Source organism: Heteronotia binoei, chromosome 5 (genome assembly GCF_032191835.1).
Source record: "Heteronotia binoei isolate CCM8104 ecotype False Entrance Well chromosome 5, APGP_CSIRO_Hbin_v1, whole genome shotgun sequence".
Classification (NCBI taxonomy): Eukaryota; Metazoa; Chordata; class Lepidosauria; order Squamata; family Gekkonidae; genus Heteronotia; species Heteronotia binoei.
Genome location: NC_083227.1, coordinates 44,814,243 through 44,833,338, shown reverse-complemented (window position 1 = coordinate 44,833,338; position 19,096 = coordinate 44,814,243). Strand labels below are relative to the sequence as shown.

The following is a 19,096-nucleotide window of genomic DNA, read 5'->3' as shown; positions in this document are numbered from 1 at the left end:
TTTTTCTCATGCTCTTCCACAGGGTCCCCCTGTTCCTGCAGAAAAGTATTTTGGGGGGATCTCTGGGCTGTAGTGGGAAAGGGGAGGGTAGGAACATTCTGTTCCACTGACAGAAGTGCCTTGCATGAGTGGACCCAAGCAGGTGCTTGTCCATATGAGCCCTGCAGCCACAGCAATGATCTTTTTTTTGGAGGGGTATAAAACAACTTCTGGGGAGAAGGAAAACATTGGGACAATCCACTGCCACCTTCTGTCTGTGGTTGGTTGGAGACATAATATACCTCCATCTATGCATTTATTCAAACTTTCCAAATCAGAAAAATCCACAGTTTCCCTAGGGAGCTGCTCATTTTGGCTAAGGTGAAAGAATAACGTTTTTAAGAGAAAGGAGTAATGATAGATGACAATATTAGCCTGAGTCTACACAAATTTCTTTTGTTCCATTGTGCTCTCTGTTCAAACAACTTTGGCAGGTTTTGAAAAACTTATTTGCAAAAGATAAGATAAACTTATTTTCCAAAGATAAGGGGATGTTTACAACAAGGCTTCCGCTGCGTGCTTTAAAATTCATGGGGGGGGGGGGGGGACTATTTCTGGTCTTCAATTTTTTTGTTGTTAGAAATAAGCATTTCTGCCTTTTTCTGCAAAACAATAAATGCCATATCAACAAGTGAAAGTTTCATGGGGGAGGGAAACTGAATAGGAATACATGGCAGATGCCTTATACTGAATCAGACTGTTCATCTAATGTCAGTACTGTTGACATTGAGTGGCACCAGCTCCCCAGGGTTTCGAGTAAAGATCTTTCTGATAACTTGCAACCTGATCCTCTTAACTGGAGATGCCAGAAACTGAATCTGCAACCATCTCCCTGTAAAGCAAATGCTCCATCAGCGAGCCATGCCACCACTAAAGAAAACACCCTCTGATTTCCTGACATGGCTCTGACCAGAAAATCCTGGCCTAAGCAGTAGCTGGTATCTCACCCCCATGGAGGCAATTGTAGTGATCCATTGGTTGCTACGACTTCCCACATCTGAGGCATCCTCCTGGCCTATGGAATTGTCACAGTCATGAGTCCCCCTATACACTGATCCCTTTCCTTGCTCCCTGTCTATCCTCATGCAGAAACTGAGACAAAAATGTATCATGGAAAATAACCCAAATTAGTATTTAGCTCTTCATTCTTGCTTTTTTCACAGTTTGTCAAGTGTATTGGTATGGACAAAAAACCCTTCCACCTGATTGGCTTCTCCATGGGTGGCATGATAGCTGGGGTTTATGCTGCTCTTTATCCATCACATGTCCGCTGCTTGTCCCTCCTTTGCCCAGGTGGTAAGTGTCTGAGTTCTTTTTTCTTTAGGGTGTCTGTTCAGTTATTGGGTAATGCAAACAGAATGCAATTTATGTCAGTACCACAATGGATAGTTATGACTAAGGGCCTAACAATTCATTACATTCCCACCCCCCTACCCCTCCCAAGTCTTCATAATTCACATGTGGGTTCCTCATGGGTAGCTCAGTTCCCTGACACACAGGTCCCAATTTGAATCAAGATCATGGTACACAAGGAGAAGGGGCTTTGCACTCTCTCTCTTTCTCTCTCTCACACACACACAAAGTCCTCCCCAAGTGAAATGGGCCCAGGGACACTTTTGCCTTATTGGGGGTCTCTCCATATATTGTTGGTCTATAGGAAGGTTTTCCAATGGGGCAAATAGCACTCCCTAGGGACCATTCTGGGTCAGGAAAACCACACAGGGGGGCACAAATCCCCATGTACCATGGTCCTGATCCAAATTGGGCACCCGTGCACCTGGAAATTGAGTTCCAGCAGAGAATTCAGAAGACTAAGAGATCTCATAGCAGACCCTAAGAGATCTGACTAAGAGACTCATGGCAGACCCAGACTCAACCCATGTATTGTGCCTAGGGCCTAAGTATTCATCAAATTCCTACCATTCTTTTCTCATCCCTATTAAGGGCTAAGTGGAGAGCCAGTTTGGTGTAGTGGTTAAGTGTGTGGACTCTTATCTGGGAGAACCGGGTTTGATTCCCCACTCCTCCACTTGCACGTGCTGGAATGGCCTTGGGTCAGCCATAGCTCTGGCAGAAGTTGTCCTTGAAAGGGCAGCTGCTGGGAGAGCCCTCTCCAGCCCCACCCACCTCACAGGGTGTTTGTTGTGGGGGAGGAAGGTAAAGGAGATTGTGAGCCGCTCTGAGACTCTTCGGAGTGGAGGGCGGGATATAAATCCAATATCATCATCATCTTCTTCTTCTTCTATGAATTAAAGGGAATTGTGGTAGATTCCATAGTATGACATTTTCTTGGGCAGCCTCCAAATCCGCATCTCTCAGCTTTCTCCCTCAACCCATCCTAGAGTTGTCAGACTTGGGTTGAGAAACTCCTGGAGATTTGGGGATGCCTGGGGAGGACAGGGATCTTAGTGGGGTACAATGCCACAGAGTCCACCCTCCAAAGTATCTATTTTCTCCAGGGAAACTGATCACTGTAGTCTCGAGATGAGCTGTAATTCCAGGAGAACCCCAAGCTCCATCTGAAGGCTGACATCTCTAACCTTTCCTCATAACTTTAACCTATCCTTCTCCCCCTTCTCCTCTCTCCCTTGGCCCCAACATTTTCCCCTTCAGCAAGATTCAGCTTTCACTTGTTTCTTTCCCAACCCCCCATCACTGATAGCCTCATCATTACCATTATGACAAACTATCTTCTTTGAGCTGATCTAAATCTTTTTTTTCTTTTCTTAGGATTGATTTGTCACTAACTTCCACCTAATAATCTCTGTGTTCCCCCAATTCATAGGACTCAAATATCAAGGAGGTTATGAGTTCATCAAGCACTTGAGGGACATTGAGAAGTCTATCAGTGTGGGAAGTCCTCGCCTCATTTCTTTGACTGAGAGGCAGGGAGAAGAGCTACTGAAGCTTGGCTTATACCACGCAAATATAGCACAGTTGCAGGTAAAGAAGGGTGGAGCGCTCTGGCCCAGTCTGCCATTACAAAGTGTCATAGCTTTGCATATCTGTCTGTTACTCCTCTGTCACTCCTTTGCTGGTGTGGGCAGAAGGACAATGTCTAAAATCTGAGGGTGAGATTAGGAATTGTTGGGAGGGTGATTGGATAGCTTCAAGAGGGGAATGGATAAGCATACGGAGCAGAGGTCCATCAGTGGCTATTAGCCACAGCGTATTGTTGGAACTCTCTGTCTGGGGCAGTGGTGCTCTGTATTCTTAGTGCTTGGGGGGCACAGTGGGAGGGCTTCTAGTGTCCTGGCCCCACTGGTGGATCTCCTAATGGCACTTGGGGGTTTTTTGGCCGCTGTGTGACACAGAGTGTTGGATTAGATGGGCCACTGGCCGGATCCAACATGGCTTCTCTTATGTTCTTATCCTGAAAACTTTCACCTTCAAGCAAGAGATGCCCCTCCCCCAAAATCCCTTGCCCCAATGGACTGTACAGAGACAACTGTCATTCCAGTCCATTTGTATTGGCCAGGAATTGATTCTATTGGCACAAAGAGTCTTAAACTATCATTGTTAAGAGTTGTCTCTCAGACTAGCAAATGTATGAGGAGACTGTCACATAACGGAAGGATTTTCCAGTCTCACCATGCACTGTCTCCAGGAAGAACATCTTGCTGCCTGACAGAAATTTTGCATTTCCTGCTACTCTAACTCACCTGTTCTTCCTTCTCAGCTCCTTAAGGGATATCTTGATGATGACAGACCACAAAGAATGTTCTTCATTAAAAGTAAGTGAAGTAGGCTACTACTTGGACCATTTCTAGGCCACCTCTGGGTCAGGAAGTACAAGCTACTTGGACCATTTCTAGGCCACCTCTGGGTCAGGAAATTGCTGGAGATCTGGGGGATGGGGCCTGGGGAGGGAAGGATATGGGAAAGGGAAGGACCTCAACAGGGTTTGATGTCATACAGTCCACCATCCAAAGCAACCATTTTCTCCAGAGGAATTTATTTTGGTCATCTAGAGTTCAGTTGTAATAGTGGGAGATCTCTACATGCCACCTGGAGGCTGGCAGCCTTAGCCATTTCACAGACTACACAGAGCAAAGTTTACCATCAAGGAGACTCTTGAACAGGAAGCTAGAACTAGCTGCTGCTCCAACCAGTGTCCAGAAGGGCTTGTGCAGAGAAACAGGAGGTTACAGGTTAAGCCTTATTTTCCTGACTTAGTGGCAGATCTTTATCCAGAGTGAGAATCCCAAGGGTGTTCCCTGCACATCCCTTTTTAGATCATTTAGCCCAAGATATAACAAAGGCATGTGTTCCTAACGATTGCAAGATATACACAACTCTTCGGTTTTCAGAGACAATCTACAAGCCAGAGTTCTGTGTATAATCCTCAGTTTTAGTCTCTGAATTTCTCACTGATGCTTTCTGGCAAACTCAAGTTTTGTCCAAATCTAAGGAATTATTAAGGAGCCCCATGGCACAGAGTGGTAAAGCTGCAGAACTGCTCATGAACTGAGTTCGATCCTGGTGGAAGCTGGGTTCAGGTAGCCGGCTCAAGGTTGACTCAGCCTTCCATCCTTCCGAGGTCAATAAAATGAGTACCCAGCTTGCTGGGGGGGGGGGAAGTGTAGATGACAGCGGAAGGCAATGGCAAATCACCCCATGAAAAAGTCAGCCATGAATACATCATGATGCAACATCACCCCAGAGTTGGAAATGACTGGTGCTTGCCCAGGGGACTACCTTTACCTTTTTAAACAAACTTTACACCATTGTTGGACTTGTAGCTTTGGCCCAGCCCTCCCAGCACCAGTGATGAATGATAAAGTTGAGCCTAGGAAGGGAATGAATGAGTATTCTAGTGGGAAGTCAGTTCCTGCTGCTCTTCTTCACTTTGTGGCCTTGAAGTTTGCTGAAGTGCTGTGCAGAGTGAAAGGGCCAGGATCTTCATATTAAGGAATGGTCACTTGGACCAATGGAGGGGTCAAGCTGTGAGCAAGAGGAGGAATGCTGGGGCATCTTGAAGGAGGAAGCAGCTAAGAGAAGGCAAGAAAAAGCTGAGCAAAAGAGGCATAAGAAAAAGTCACCAAACATTTAAGACAGAAGGAAACAAGTTCAGCCTGAAATAACATATGGGCTGCCTGCATAAGACATCAGTGAAGACACATAAAATCTGTTTCAGTCCAAGATATATAAAGCCTCAGTAACTGCCAGCCTCCAGGTAAGCAACAAGCAAAGGAGACCTGGGGTAATTATGTAGCTATAAAATACAGGGAAAACCCTGGCATAACAAAAGACTTGAATACTTAACAACACTCTAAAGTATTATACATCTGTAATTACAAACAAAATATAAAGTAACAAAGCCCACTCTAACAAGGAAAATTCTAATAACAAGTAATAACAACAAAAAGCAGTGTAACCAAGTGCAGTAATCAGTACAAATGCAGGTGGCTCTTAACAAATATCAAGCCAGTACAAAAGTGTGGCTCTGCCAACAGTATTCTTCTCTGCCCACTTAATAATAATAATAATAATAATAATAATAATAATAATAATAATAATAATAAATATTATTTCATTATTTCATATATATTATTATAATACTTCAGAGTTGACCACCTAAAAGAAGCAAAGCTGGACTGGTAATTGATAGTATCCGGTTTTGGGTAGCCTTAGTCTTCAGCTTGCATAAATCTCAGAGCAATGTTCCCATGCCTGAAATACATTCCAAAAGGGGGAAAAAAACTATTCTAGCTGTTGGGACATCTATCACCTTCCTTGGGATTGAAATATAATCCTTCTACTCCTAGGCTCAGCGTCCTTCAGTGTTACACTGCTTGTTGTATTACTTGTTAGTAGATTTTTCCTTGTTAGAGTGGGCTTTGTCACTTTATATTTTGTTTGTAATTACAGATGTATAATACTTTAGAGTGTTGTTAAGTATTCAAGTCTTTTGTTAGCCTGGGGCTTTTCTTGTATTTTATAGCCTCCAGGTAAGGCCTGACTGCTGGTGGGGGTGAGGGGAGGTAGGGTTGTCAGAACCAAGTTGGAAAACTCATGGAAATTTGGGGGTGGAGCCAGGAGAGGGTACAGTGGGGTATTGTGCCATAGAATCCACCCTCCAAAGCACCTATTTTGTCCAGAGAAACTGATCTCTGTTAGTCTGGAGACAAGCTGTAATTCTGGGGGATCCCCAGGTCTCATCTGGATGCTGGCATCTCTATCTCCAGACCCCAGAGATCAGTTCCCATGGAGAAAAAAACTGCTTGGGGGGACCTCTATGACATTATAACCACTTAAGTCCTTCCCCTCTCCTCTCTTAACTTCACCCCTCCCTCTCCTAGCTGCACTCCCAAATCTCCAAGAATGTTAACAGAGTTTGCAACTCTAGTGGAGAGGGAGACCTAGACAGCCCCAGCATTTGTCTTAAAGCCTATATGGAATTTTTAAAAATAGGATAATTTTAAAACCAAGGTTTAGTATTGACTTTCTTAGAAAACCTTTTGTTATCGGTTCATATAACCCAAGCCATATAACCCAAGCCCCTGCCTGCAGGGCAGAGGTGAGGTGGGGCAACCAGAGACAGGGATAGGGATGGGAATGAAGTGGGAAATACAGTTCATGGTATGCCTGGTTTGTGAGCCACAAACTATCATGGGCTAAATGAACTTGTTCTGTTTGTGAGGTTCATGATAAAGTAGAATCCCTCCAGCATGCTAAATACACCAAACTTGCAGGAGTTTTGGTGAGGATTGGATTTACAAGATCTAAGTTATGCCCCCCCCCAAAAAAAAAGGTGGCCCCATCCTACATTGTTTCCAGTGGAGGAAAAAAAAACCCAGCAGAAACAGAAGGGCAGTAGAAGCCCAGCAGAACAGAATCAAAGTCCCTGAGAATTTCTGCAGTAGAAACAGAAGGGGGGCATATTGCAAGCCCAGTAGAACCAGTGCCATTGTGGCAATGCAAACTAAGGACTTACCAGAGAATCTCTGCAGTAGAAACAGTTGGCCCAGGCTAGCCTGACTTCATCAGATCTCAGAAGCTAAGCAGCATCAGCCCTAGTTAGTAATTGGCTGGGAGATCACCCAGGCATTCCAGGGTTGCTATGCTGAGGAAGGCAATGGCAAAGCATTTCTGTTACTCCTTTGCTTTGAAAACACCAAGGGGTCAGCTATAAATAAATAAATAAATAAATTTTATTTTTATATCCCGCCCTCCCCCACCAAAAGGCGGGCTCAGGGCGGCTCACAGACATGACTACGTCATGATTCAATTAAAAGCAGATAAACATTATGAATACAATACAATTACATATATAGATTAAAATACATAAAAATAGGTGCTATAATTTCTGATGTCACAATTACATATTATCAGTTTCAGTTACAACATAAGATGGCTAGAGTTAGAATGATTTTATCAAGTTAGTCTGGTCCTAATTCAAATGCGAGTTGGAAAAGAGAGGTTTTGCAAGCCCTGCGGAACTGGTTCAGGTCCCGCAGGGCTCGCACCCCCTCTGGGAGTTGATTCCACCAGCGCGGGGCCACTAATGAGAAGGCTTGCTCCCGAGTTATCTTCATTCTAGCCTCTCTTGGCCCAGGGATTTGTAGGAGGTTTTGGGAGCTAGATCTTAACGCTCTCCTGGGGATATATGGGGAGAGGCGGTCCCTGAGGTAGGCAGGTCCTCGGCCATATAGGGCTTTAAAGGTAATAACCAGCACCTTATACCGAACGCGGTAGACGACCGGTAGCCAATGCAGATCCCGCAGCACCGGCCGCACATGTTCCCACCTAGGTAGTCCCATCAACAGCCTGGCCGCTGCGTTCTGCACTACCTGAAGTCTTCGCGTTCGGCACAAGGGCAGCCCCATGTAGAGGGCATTGCAGTAGTCTAGTCTTGAGGTGACCGTTGCGTGGATCACAGTTGCTAGGTCGTCGCGTTCCAGGAAGGGAGCCAACTGCCTCGCCCTCTTGAGATAGAAGAAGGCGGATCTTGCGGTGGTAGCTATCTGGGCCTCCATTGATAGCGAGGATTCCAGTAGCACCCCCAGGCTCTTGACCCTGCGCACTGGTGTCAGTGGCGCACCGTCAAAAGCTGGCAGAGTAATCTCCCCCCCCGGTCCGTCCCGACCCACGCAAAGGACCTCAGTCTTCGTTGGATTCAACTTCAGCCCGCTCAGCCTGAGCCAGTCAGCCACGGCCTGTAACGCCCGGTCCAAATTTGTAGGGACATCACCAGTCCGGCCTTCCATCAATAGATAGAGCTGGGTATCATCAGCGTACTGATGACAACCAAGCCCATACCTCCGGGCAAGCTGGGCAAGGGGGCGCATAAAGATGTTAAACAATGTCGGGGAGAGAACTGCCCCCTGAGGCACCCCACAATGAAGCGGGTGTCTCTGAGACAGCTTCCCCCCAATTGCCACCCTTTGTCCCCGATTTTCAAGGAAGGAGGAGAGCCATTGTAAGGCTAGCCCCCGAATTCCTGCGTCGGCGAGGCGGCGGGTCAGCAGCCGGTGGTCGACCATGTCGAACGCCGCCGACAGGTCGAGCAGCAGCAATACCGCCGAGCCGCCCCGATCCAGTTGCCGCCGGAGGTCATCTATGAGGGCGACCAAGACTGTTTCCGTCCCATGGCCCGGGCGAAAGCCGGACTGGCATGGGTCCAAGGTGGAAGCGTCTTCCAGAAAATCCTGTAACTGCAACGCCACAGCCCTCTCTATAATTTTGCCCAAAAAGGGCAAATTTGAGACCGGCCGATAATGTGCCAATACGGCCGGGTCTGATGTAGCTTTTTTCAAGAGAGGGCGGACCACTGCCTCTTTCAGAGATGTTGGGAAAACACCCTCCGAAAGAGATCGATTTATAATGTCCCGTATAGGACATTTCAATTCCTCCTGGCAGGCCTTAATTAACCAGGAGGGACATGGGTCCAGATCACAAGTTGTGGATCGTGCAGCTATGACTTGGTGGCACTTTACACACACACACACAAAGTGGACTTCTAATGTATAAACATACTGTTGATAGACTTTTGGGTTTCCTGACCGCTGCCTCCACATTCTGGTGTATATCTTACCTGTGGCCCATTTGAGTAGCTCCTAAGATGTACATCAGTAAGAGTGATGACAGCCCTAACACTGATTCTTTCTTGAAAAAGGCTTTATAGACCTCTCCAGCGAGGAATCCAGGTACAGCCTTCAGGAGAACGCAAGCAAGATCAAGGCTCCAACCGAGGTCATCTGGGGAAAGTATGACAAGGTAAGGAAACCAGACAAGAGAACCATCTGTAAACACCAATTAGTTGGTTTCAGTGGCATTTTATTTCCAAGAGGTGGGAGTTGTAGGGAACTAGAAGTTTGAGACTGCTTCATCATCCTGATTTGTGATCTCAGCCATTCCTTCCTGAGTAGCATGGGTGAAGAACTAATCTTCTGTTTGAGCAAATGAAAGAAACAGCTGAGAAAGGAACCCACAAGGCTGGCAGTTTATAAATCTGACTCAACCATACACCTGCCATTACAGACATCAATAATTAAAAACAGATTCAATTATGCATACAAGATCCCAGCCACTGAGTTTCATGTGCCTAATATTTAAATCCAGTCAGTATACACTTTTAATTTCACTTATGCTCATCTTGGCTCTGGAATTTAAAATACCATATTGCCAACATTTTGGTCTGATCTAACAGAACACGTGATAAGGATACTGAAGGACACAGTAAATTTCCCTTGAGATTATGACATTGTAGGATGGTGCTTACAAATCAAAAACAAGAGCCCAATTCTTACTGTATTTAGAACTTTATAATAATTTCAGCCTGCATGCACACACAGCTGGCTATTATTGCACAGTAGTAGTCATTCGCAATGTGCCCATGCAGGAAAATCTAGATGCAAATGATGGTTATAGTGCAATGCTGGCAACATATCCCGGGATGTACAGATGAAGCCATGGATATCAGATTTATGTTGCATCCCATCTAGAAATCTTAAGACCAGTATCAGCAACAAGATGGACTCCAAAACAGTTCCAAAAATGTTAGCTTCAGTAGAAAGGAAAGCTCTGTAAGATAGAGGCAATAAAGGGAGAAACATATTAACAGCCTCAAAATAATTGAAATAGCAGAAGGAAGTTAGAAAATGGTTGTTCCTGTTGAGCCTACAACTACATCATGTCTTGAAATCTGATCTAAGACCTCCTGAAACTCTTGCAGCCATGACTCACATTGAATTATTCGCAATGCAGTCCAAGGAGGAACACTAAACAACAGAATATTGCACAATGAAAGCAGCTCCAGTCATGTGCTCTAGACCTACAGCAGGAGGAGCTGGTGGTAGAGCTCCTGTAGTCAATTCAAATGGTCCAGGTTCAATCCCTAGACTTGCCAATTTCCAGGTCCCAGCGGGGGTTCTCCCACTTTCCCAGGCTCCTCCCCACTCCAAATCAGCTGGCCGGTGGGGGGAAGCCCCGCCCCCACCGCCACCATGTGCCTTTCTACCCCCGGAGGCTTCAGACTCCACTTGGAAAGGCTTCCTCTTGAGATGGTGTGTGTGTGTCTTTAAGGCTGAATGGGGGTGGTGGCAGAACAACATGGCTACTCCCAGTGGCTGTGAAAGCAGCCCAGACCCTCTGTTGGTTGCACAATCTTTTCAGGGGTTGTTTGCATAGGAAAGGTAAACTTGAACCTTTGGTTGCTCTGTGTTACTTTGAAAAAGTTGGAAGTTCAGCAACTCATAAGTAGAGATGCCAATCCCCAGGTGGGAGCAGGCCCTCCTCCGCTTCAGAGTCGTCAGATACGGAGTGGGGGGAGGGAAACATCTGCTTGGCACTTTATTTTTCCCTATGGAGATCGATTCCCATAGAGTATAATGGAGAATTGATCTGGGGGTATCTGGGGCTCTGGAGGGGCTGTTTTTTGAGGTAGAGGCACCAAAGTTTCAGCATAGCATCCGATGACTCTTCTCAAAATGCTCTATAAGTTTCAAAATGATTGGACCAGGGGGTCCAATTCTGAGCCCCAAAAGAAGGTGCCGCATCTTTCATTATTTCTAACGTTGGGAAGGCATTTAAAAAGTGTACAGTTCCTTTAAATGTGACGGCCAGAACTCCCTTTGGAGTTCAATTGTGCTTGTCACAACTTTGCTTATGGCTCCACCCCCAATGTCTCCTGCCTCTACCCCCAATGTGTCCTGGCTCCACCCCCAAAGTCCCCAGGTATTTCTTGAATTGGACTTGGTAACCCTATCAATCCCTGACATCTCCATATCAAGGATCTTAGCAGGTACCCTGACCAGGATGGCACAATCTAACCTGATCTTGTCAGATCTCAGAAGCTAAGCAGGGGCAGCCCTAGCTAGTATTTGGATGGGAGGCCACTAGGGCTTTTTTTGTAGCTGGAATTCCTTTGCATATTAGGCCACATGTCCCTGGTGTAGCCAATCATTCAGGAGCTTACAGTAGGCCCTGTATTAAGAACTCTGTAAGCTCTTGGAGGATTGGCTACATCAGAGGGGTATGGCCTAATATGCAAAGGAGTTCCTGCTACACAAAAAAAGCCCTGGAGACCACCAAGAAAGCCCAGGGTCACAATGCAGAAGCAGGCAATGGCAAACCACATTTCCTGCCTTGAAAACCCTACAGGATTGCCATAAATTGGCTGCAACTTCACAGCACTTTCCACCACCACCAAGTAGTAAGTATCAAGACCTTCTACCAGTCAGAGTAGACTGAGTTAAACAAACCAATGTTCTGACTTAGTATAAGGCAGCTTTATATATGTGGAGCAGGTGTGAAGAGAGACAGAGATAGAATGAGAATTGAGGGCATGCACAAAGTTCAATTGGCTTAAAAATAATTCCTGGGCCCAAGACAAATCCTGGAAACTATAGTTCTCGGTCATCATCCTCAAAATACAGTTCCCATGATTCCAGAGGAGAATTTGTGACATATACTAGTATAAAATTGATCTAACTTTTCAGCACAGTACAGACAAAACCCAAGACCTTCCATTCAACTCATCTACATATCCTTATCATTGGCCAAACCCTCTCATACCAGTAGAAAACGCTCTTCCTTCTAGTTGCCATGTCCAACTCAACTCAAAGTCCAACTTGGGGACTTTGGGGGTGGAGCCAAGAGCAAGATTGTGACAAGCATGATTGAACTTCAAAGGGAGTTGTGGCCATCACATTTAAAATGATGTCATGTCTTTTAAATGCCTTCCCTCCATTTAGAAATAATGGAGGATGAGGGCACCTTCTTTTGGGGCTCATAGAATTGGAACCCCTGGTCCAATCTTTTTGAAATGTGGAAGGGTTTTTGAAGAGAGGCATCAGAACCCATGCAGAAAATCTGGTGCCTCTAACTCAAAAAATAGCCCCTACAGAGCCCCAGATATCCACAAATTGATTCTCCACTATACTCTATGGGAACAGCATATATTTCCCTCCCCATCCCACTTTCTGCTAACCCTGAAGTGAAAGGAGGGCCTCCAAACCAGGGGATCCCTTGCCCCCAACTGGGGATTAGCAACCCTACTTCCTTCTGCTCTGTATTACCTAGGGTTGCCAATCCCCAGGTGAGGCCTGGAGCTGTCCCCAACTTACAGTTGTTCTCCAGACTGCAGAGATCAGTTCCCCTGGAGAAAATTGGATGCTTTGGAGAGTGGACTCTATCGCATTATACCTTGAGCCATCACTCCTTCCTGAATCCTGCCCTCAAAAGGGTCCACTCCCAAATCTCCAGGAATTTTCTAACACAGAGTTGGCAATTATATCCTAGTCCCAATTCCTGAAAGAAATCACAGCTGCCCTGTGAATGAGATGGTGGAAAGCTAAAACAGAAGATAAATTTGTTAACTGGTTCCTAACAAGTTAACTGTTTCTTTTAAATAAGCAATTAGGTTCAGGGTTTGGGGGGGCTAGTCTTGGTCTTAATCCAGCATCATCTGATACTACTTCTGTTTGCAGAGGCAGCTCTTCCCAGTTCCAACACACTTTCTCCCTAAATGCTTGAGGGCATGAAATGGTCAATCCATTTTCCAACTATTCAACATTTTTTAAAAAAGTAAATGTGCAGGTTTAATCTGAGTTTGCTGCAACCCAGGAGTAAGATGTGAGAAATTGCTGCAGATGCATGCTTCAGAGGATGCATTTTCCTGGTGCAGTTCTCTGGCTAGTAGAAATCTAGCAATGTGGTCACTGGAGGGTGGAGAAGAAAAATTTTGGTTCATTCAAGCTGGCATATTTCCTTCCATTTTTCAGCACCTTCTCAGTTTACACTGTTTCCATTCTGTCATTCTTCAGATACTTGATCCCTCCGGAGCGGACATTTTAGCCAAAGTCATTCCTCACTGCCAAGTTTACATATTGGATCAATGCGGACACTTCATAATCATAGACAGACCACAGAAATCTGCAGAACTCATCCTGGAATTCCACACTTCAGTGTGTAGCACAAAGAAGACTAACTAGCTGGCATAAATCTCATGCAAGCATCAAGCAGGTGGAGTATTCAAAGCCACTTTTCCAGGCTGGAAAAACTGGACCTAGAAGGGTGGAAGACTGTATGGGCTTCTCTACTGTTCTGAAGACAATGTGGAAAAGATGTATTTCCCCTGCCCCAGACTGATTTTGGGGGGTTGATGCTCCAGTCCTTTCTTTCTGCACATAGCAACCTGTAATTAGGCCTTGCTGATAAACTGTCCAAGGTATAATAGTAAAAAAAAATATTAGAAGTGTGAGGGATGAATAAATGCTGCTGAATTATACCAAATTTGGGGCCACCAATCCAGTATGTTTTTTATCCTGTCATTCCTCCATAAGACTCAGGATGGCATACAAATTTTCTGTCCTTCCCCTCATTCACATTATTTTTCTGTTTCAGTCATCCCAATGTGTGCTGATCCTAAAAACAACTCTGTTCATTCTCCTGTGTTGCTGCCCCCCAATCATAACAACATAAGAGAAGCCAATGGCCCATCCAGTCCAACACTCTGTCACACAGTGACCAAAAAGCCCCAGGTGCCATCAGAGAGTCCACTAGTGGGGCCAAGACACTAGAAGCCCTCCCACCATTGCCCCCCAACCACCAAGAATACAGAGCATCACTGCAGCAGAGTTCCATCTATACCCTGTGGCTAATAGCCACTGATGGACCTCTGCTCCATATGCTTATCCAATCCCCTCTTGAAGCCATCAATGCATATAGCTGCCACCACCTCCTATGGCAGCAAATTCCATGTGTTAATCACCTTTTAGGTGAAGAAGTACTTCCTTTTATCCATTCTAACCTTATTGCTCAGCAATTTCATTGAGTGCCCACGAGTTCTTGTATTGTGAGAAAGGGAGAAAAGTACTTTTTTCTCTACCTTCTCTATCCCATGCATAATCTTGTAAACCTTCTGCTCAGATTCAGAATCTCAAATAAATGACAGTTTTCTCTTAACCTCATGTCCCTCTTCAAAGCTTATCTCTTCTGTGAATCTATTTGCCTAGCCCAGCAGGGCCACATACCCATCTGAAAGGAAGCTTAAATACATCCCTGTGTGATTACATGCATCTCTTGTTATTCTCATCACTCCTTTCCTCAGCTTCCCTCCCTGCTGAAATTTGGAGTGCAAGCTTCTTGGGGTGAGGGCCTCTCTTTCATTGTGTTATTCTACAAGATGCCATATATCATGATTGTACTAAAATCAACATATAATGGTGCCTGAGGCTTTAGGAAAACTGGACTGAGGGACTTGAGGTGACTCATTTGGTTCTTTGCTGCTCTCACATTTTCACCTTTGCTAGGCACATCTCACTGATCTATGAAAACTTTGAGGAGAAAATATATTTGGCATCAATAATGCTAAAGGCTGGAACTCGAGTGTCTGTAAATTCTATCTGCAAGAGCATTTCCCCCTCCATTTCTGCCCTCTGCAATATCCCCATAAGCATCCCCCAAAGCCCCTGCTGAGGGACCTTCCAGTACAATATGCCACACAGCATAGGAGGCTGCAAGAAAGACCCGAGGGAAGGAGGCTGGCTATGGCCAATTTTTCTTCCTGATTTCAGCCCTGCTCCCAGTACAGTATGGCAGGGGTGGCCAACGGTAGCTCTCCAGATATTTTTGCCCACAACTCCTCCCAGATGTTTTTGCCTACAATGGCCAATGGCTGGAGCTGATTACAGTTGTAGGCAAAAACATCTGGAGAGTTACTGTTGACCACCCCTGCGGTATGGCATATTGTACTGGAAAGATCCTCAACCCTGGACAAATTTTCAGGGAAGGGGCTTCTGAAGAAAAGAATGTTGATTCCAATCTCTGCATCTTCTGCGATGTGGGAATTTGAATTAACTGGCCAAAACGGCCATCTCTCAAATCTCCAAAGAAAAAATAAAAGTAGATAATAGAACACTACCAAACAGATTTCTCACTATGAAAGTTGACAAAGGGGTCACTTTCAGAGTCTCTACAATGCCTATGTTTGCTATGCTGCTCAGGAATGTGAGAATTGCAAGGAAATGCTATCCACATGCTCCTCTATGGAACTATTGAAGAGAGATGTAATAATAATAATAATAATAATAACTTCTGTTAACTTCCAGTACAATACATCATACTGCAGGGGTGGCCAACAGTAGCTCTCCAGATGTTTTTTGCCTACAACTGTCATCAGCCCCAGCCATTGGCCATGCTGGCTGGGGCTGATGGGAGTTGTAGGCAAAAAACATCTGAAGTAACTTCTGCCATCTTTCTTGTGCAACCAGAGTGCTGGTTACCCTATAATTATGAGTCACTATTAATAAACTTGTGCTGAGCATGAAAAGCTGAAGCTCTTATTAATACATGGAGAATGCTCCCTAGGGCAAATGTGCATTACTCCCTTGGTTCCACTTAGACCTTGCCTCTTTTACCCAATAGAAACTCAAGTGGGCAGTTATCGGCATCAAAACATTTTTCCAGCTGCACCCACCGCTCCAACAAGTTCTATGCTGATAATATGGCACAATCCCTCGGTCAATAACTCAGTTAGAAACATAGTCATGGTGAGGGTGGAGCCTGCTGAATGATAAATGATAATGTATGAACTACAAAGAACAGATTCGGCACTGCACAGTCTCACATAAACGCTCAGGTTCAGGCTCCCCCAGTGAAGTTGATAATAGGCTCAGTACAGACTTAAAGTAATGCCTCACACAAAGTAAACAATTTATAGAACTTACTACCAAACTGATATAGGTTTTAGAAAATGATTCAATATATTAATGGAGCGCCCAAGTCTATCAACAAATGTTAACCATGACCACTAAGGATTAGGGGCTTCATAGCTATAAGTCCTTTCCTTTGAGTCACAAAAGCAGAATTATACACATTAGTAAAAAATAAAATTATGTAGAATAGAAGAAAATATATAAACATTCTTGAAGTGCCTTAGGGTTCTGGGGTCCCTTGACACAGGATTTGAATTACTTTTGCACCTCATTTCAGATTTTCAGCCTATTAGGGATGCCAGCCTATGGGGACCCTCAGGGATTATAAATCATTTCCAGACTAGAGATCAGTTCCCCAGGAGAAAATGGGTGCTTTGCAGGCTGGGTTCTGTGGCATTGTACCTTGCTGAGGTTCCTGTCTTCCCCAAGCTCCACCACCAAATCTCCATGAGTTTTTCAACCTGGATGTGGCAACCCTACCCACCTCATCCCAACTAGTGGCCACGGGGGACCTGGCAACCTAGCCCAAATTATAAATACCGTCCAACTGTAAACTGTTCACACTCCAGCTTTCTCCAGAGAAACTCTCATAATTCATCCCAAACCAATATGATCATGAGACATCAGTGAATGGAATGTCTATGGATTGTAGAGGTATCAATAGTCAAACATATTACATTTTTGTCTTGCCCTATGAACTAAGTTTCCCAACCTGCAAGTGAGATCTGGAATTCTCCAAGAATTACAATATATGTCCAGGCTACACAAATCAGTTTTCCTGGAGAAAATGGTGGCTTCAGAGGATGGACTCTATGGCACCACATCTCTGCTGAGTTCCTTCCCCTCCCTAAACACCATCCTCCACAGGCTCCACCCCCAGATCTCCAGGAATTCCCCAACCTAGAGTTGACAACCCTACTACCTAAATGGACCTCCGGGCAACATATAAAAGCCTCCCTTCCCCTATTTCCCCCTTTACCACAATCCTGTTTAACAAGCTAAACTGAGAGGATGATTGCCTCTGGATTTAGCAATCTGATCCCTGTTCTCTTCAGTCCTAGAAAGCCAGTTTGGTGTAGTGGTTAAGAGCAGCAGACTCTGATCTGGAGAACCGGGTTTGATTCCCCACTCCTCCACATGCAGCCAGCTGGGTCACCATGGATCAGTCACATCTCTCTGAGAGATGTTCTCTCAAGAACAGTTCTCTCAGAGCTATTTCAACCCAACCTACCTCATAAGGTGTCTGTTGTGGGGAGAGGAAGGAAAAGAAAATTGTAAGCCACTCTGAGTGAAGGGTGTGGTATAACTCCAACTCTTCCTCTAGTCCAGCTCTCAAACTACTGTACATCTCTTGTTCTCGCTGGGTCAGGGCAGTAGCATGGAGGGAGGGGTCTTTTCTTTCATGCATTAAGACAAGAATTGATTTAGTGTAATGAAAATTAGATTGTTTTCATCCCACCACAATGAAGGCAATCAGATCACATTATTTGCTTTCCATTTGACTCATGTTCTCCTCCTTGCTTACAATAAAAATCCCCAAAGCCGATGTAATCCCAGTTTCAAAACCAGGAATTAACTATCACACTAAAAAAAAGCAGCCAAACTGCTGACAGAATTTAGAATAAGCCTTGAGGCTGATGCCAGACAATTATGGGATATGGGGCTTCTAGCAGCCCAGACGAGTTGGAAATAGGTTTAATAATATGGGAAAGTGTTGGCTTGTTGAAAAATGTATGCCTTGGGCTACCGATTGAATTCTGTCTGGTATGATATTGTGCTCATTAAATTAACCTACCACAACATTTAGAAACTTATCTGATAGTTCAAATAAGCTTATGGAATATTGTGCTATGTTCATTCATAATGTTCTGGAATAATAAGACTATAGAAAGAAGTTCTCCTTATGTTTTCTATGAACTACTTTGAGCAATCTCTGTATATTATTTATATATTGAGGAACTAATCAATATTATAAATCACTATTTATTAAAGTAGTAGGGATATCTGTGATGTTGTTCTTTTTTATGATGGGGGATGGGAGGATATCTCACCAATGCATCTAGGATGGCCACTGTGTGAATAAGGATGCTAGACTAGATGGATCATTGGCCACTCCTGTTCATAATGTAGGTCAGTCTTAGTTCCCTGAACTTGTTGAGCCATTGAGTATTTCTGGAATTTTAAGAAAGGGTGGTGGTACCACCACAAAAGTATTGCCAGAGTGAGAAATTAACAAGTTTGCAGGGACCCAAACCAACATCCTCCTATGATGGGGCAGCTCTTTCCATATCAGTACTTCTTGTAGACCCAAAGGTTACCTCTCAGATCTTCTGAAACACTTCTTGCTGCATGGATGTGGAGGAAAACCAGGACTGGCTGTTTGATTTAGGAAAGAGATATTTTGGTGAAGAAGCATGCAGGTGCTAGAACATGCATCAGTGGGCTCAATGCCACCCGTTGACACAAGGTTGAAACCAACTGATAGATGGTCACCTCCATTGTCCTGTCTAACCTCAAAGGATATAATGTTGGATAAGATTTGGAGAAACTAGAACAAAATCTATAACACTTGCTTCTTTGCCTGTCACACAAGCAAAATCTACATTATTGTCTTACCCTTGTAACCAGTCAAAATTTGATTCCAGACATAGAGACAAAGTGCATTAAGAATCTTCTTGCCTTATTCTCTCTTCAGCTCCTGCATTGTGTGTTGAAGTCTCCTATTATTGGAAGCTGAGCTTTTGGGTAGTTATGCACGACATTCATAAATATATCTTCTACTTTTTTGAGAGAAGCTCTTCTAATTTACTAAATGGTGGTAAATAGACATTAATTACAATCAACTGGGCAGTGTTTGTTAATAGCAAACCCCTCGTTGTAATTCTTTCCTTAAAGAG

The 19,096-nt window shown here is 44.5% G+C and overlaps 1 protein-coding gene across 1 annotated transcript in view; it reads left to right on the top strand.

Moving 5' to 3' along the window:
- Window positions 1-13,554, top strand: part of LOC132572420 (monoacylglycerol lipase ABHD6-like) — a 30,301-nt gene extending 16,747 nt beyond the window's left edge. Inside the window, exons 5-9 of the mRNA XM_060239397.1 lie at window positions 1,203-1,335; window positions 2,825-2,982; window positions 3,719-3,773; window positions 9,158-9,258; window positions 13,308-13,554. Coding sequence (XP_060095380.1) covers window positions 1,203-1,335; window positions 2,825-2,982; window positions 3,719-3,773; window positions 9,158-9,258; window positions 13,308-13,475 — 615 coding nt within the window. The 3' untranslated portion in view covers window positions 13,476-13,554. The remainder of the gene's footprint in view (window positions 1-1,202; window positions 1,336-2,824; window positions 2,983-3,718; window positions 3,774-9,157; window positions 9,259-13,307) is intronic.
- Window positions 13,555-19,096: the final 5,542 nt, after the last annotated feature.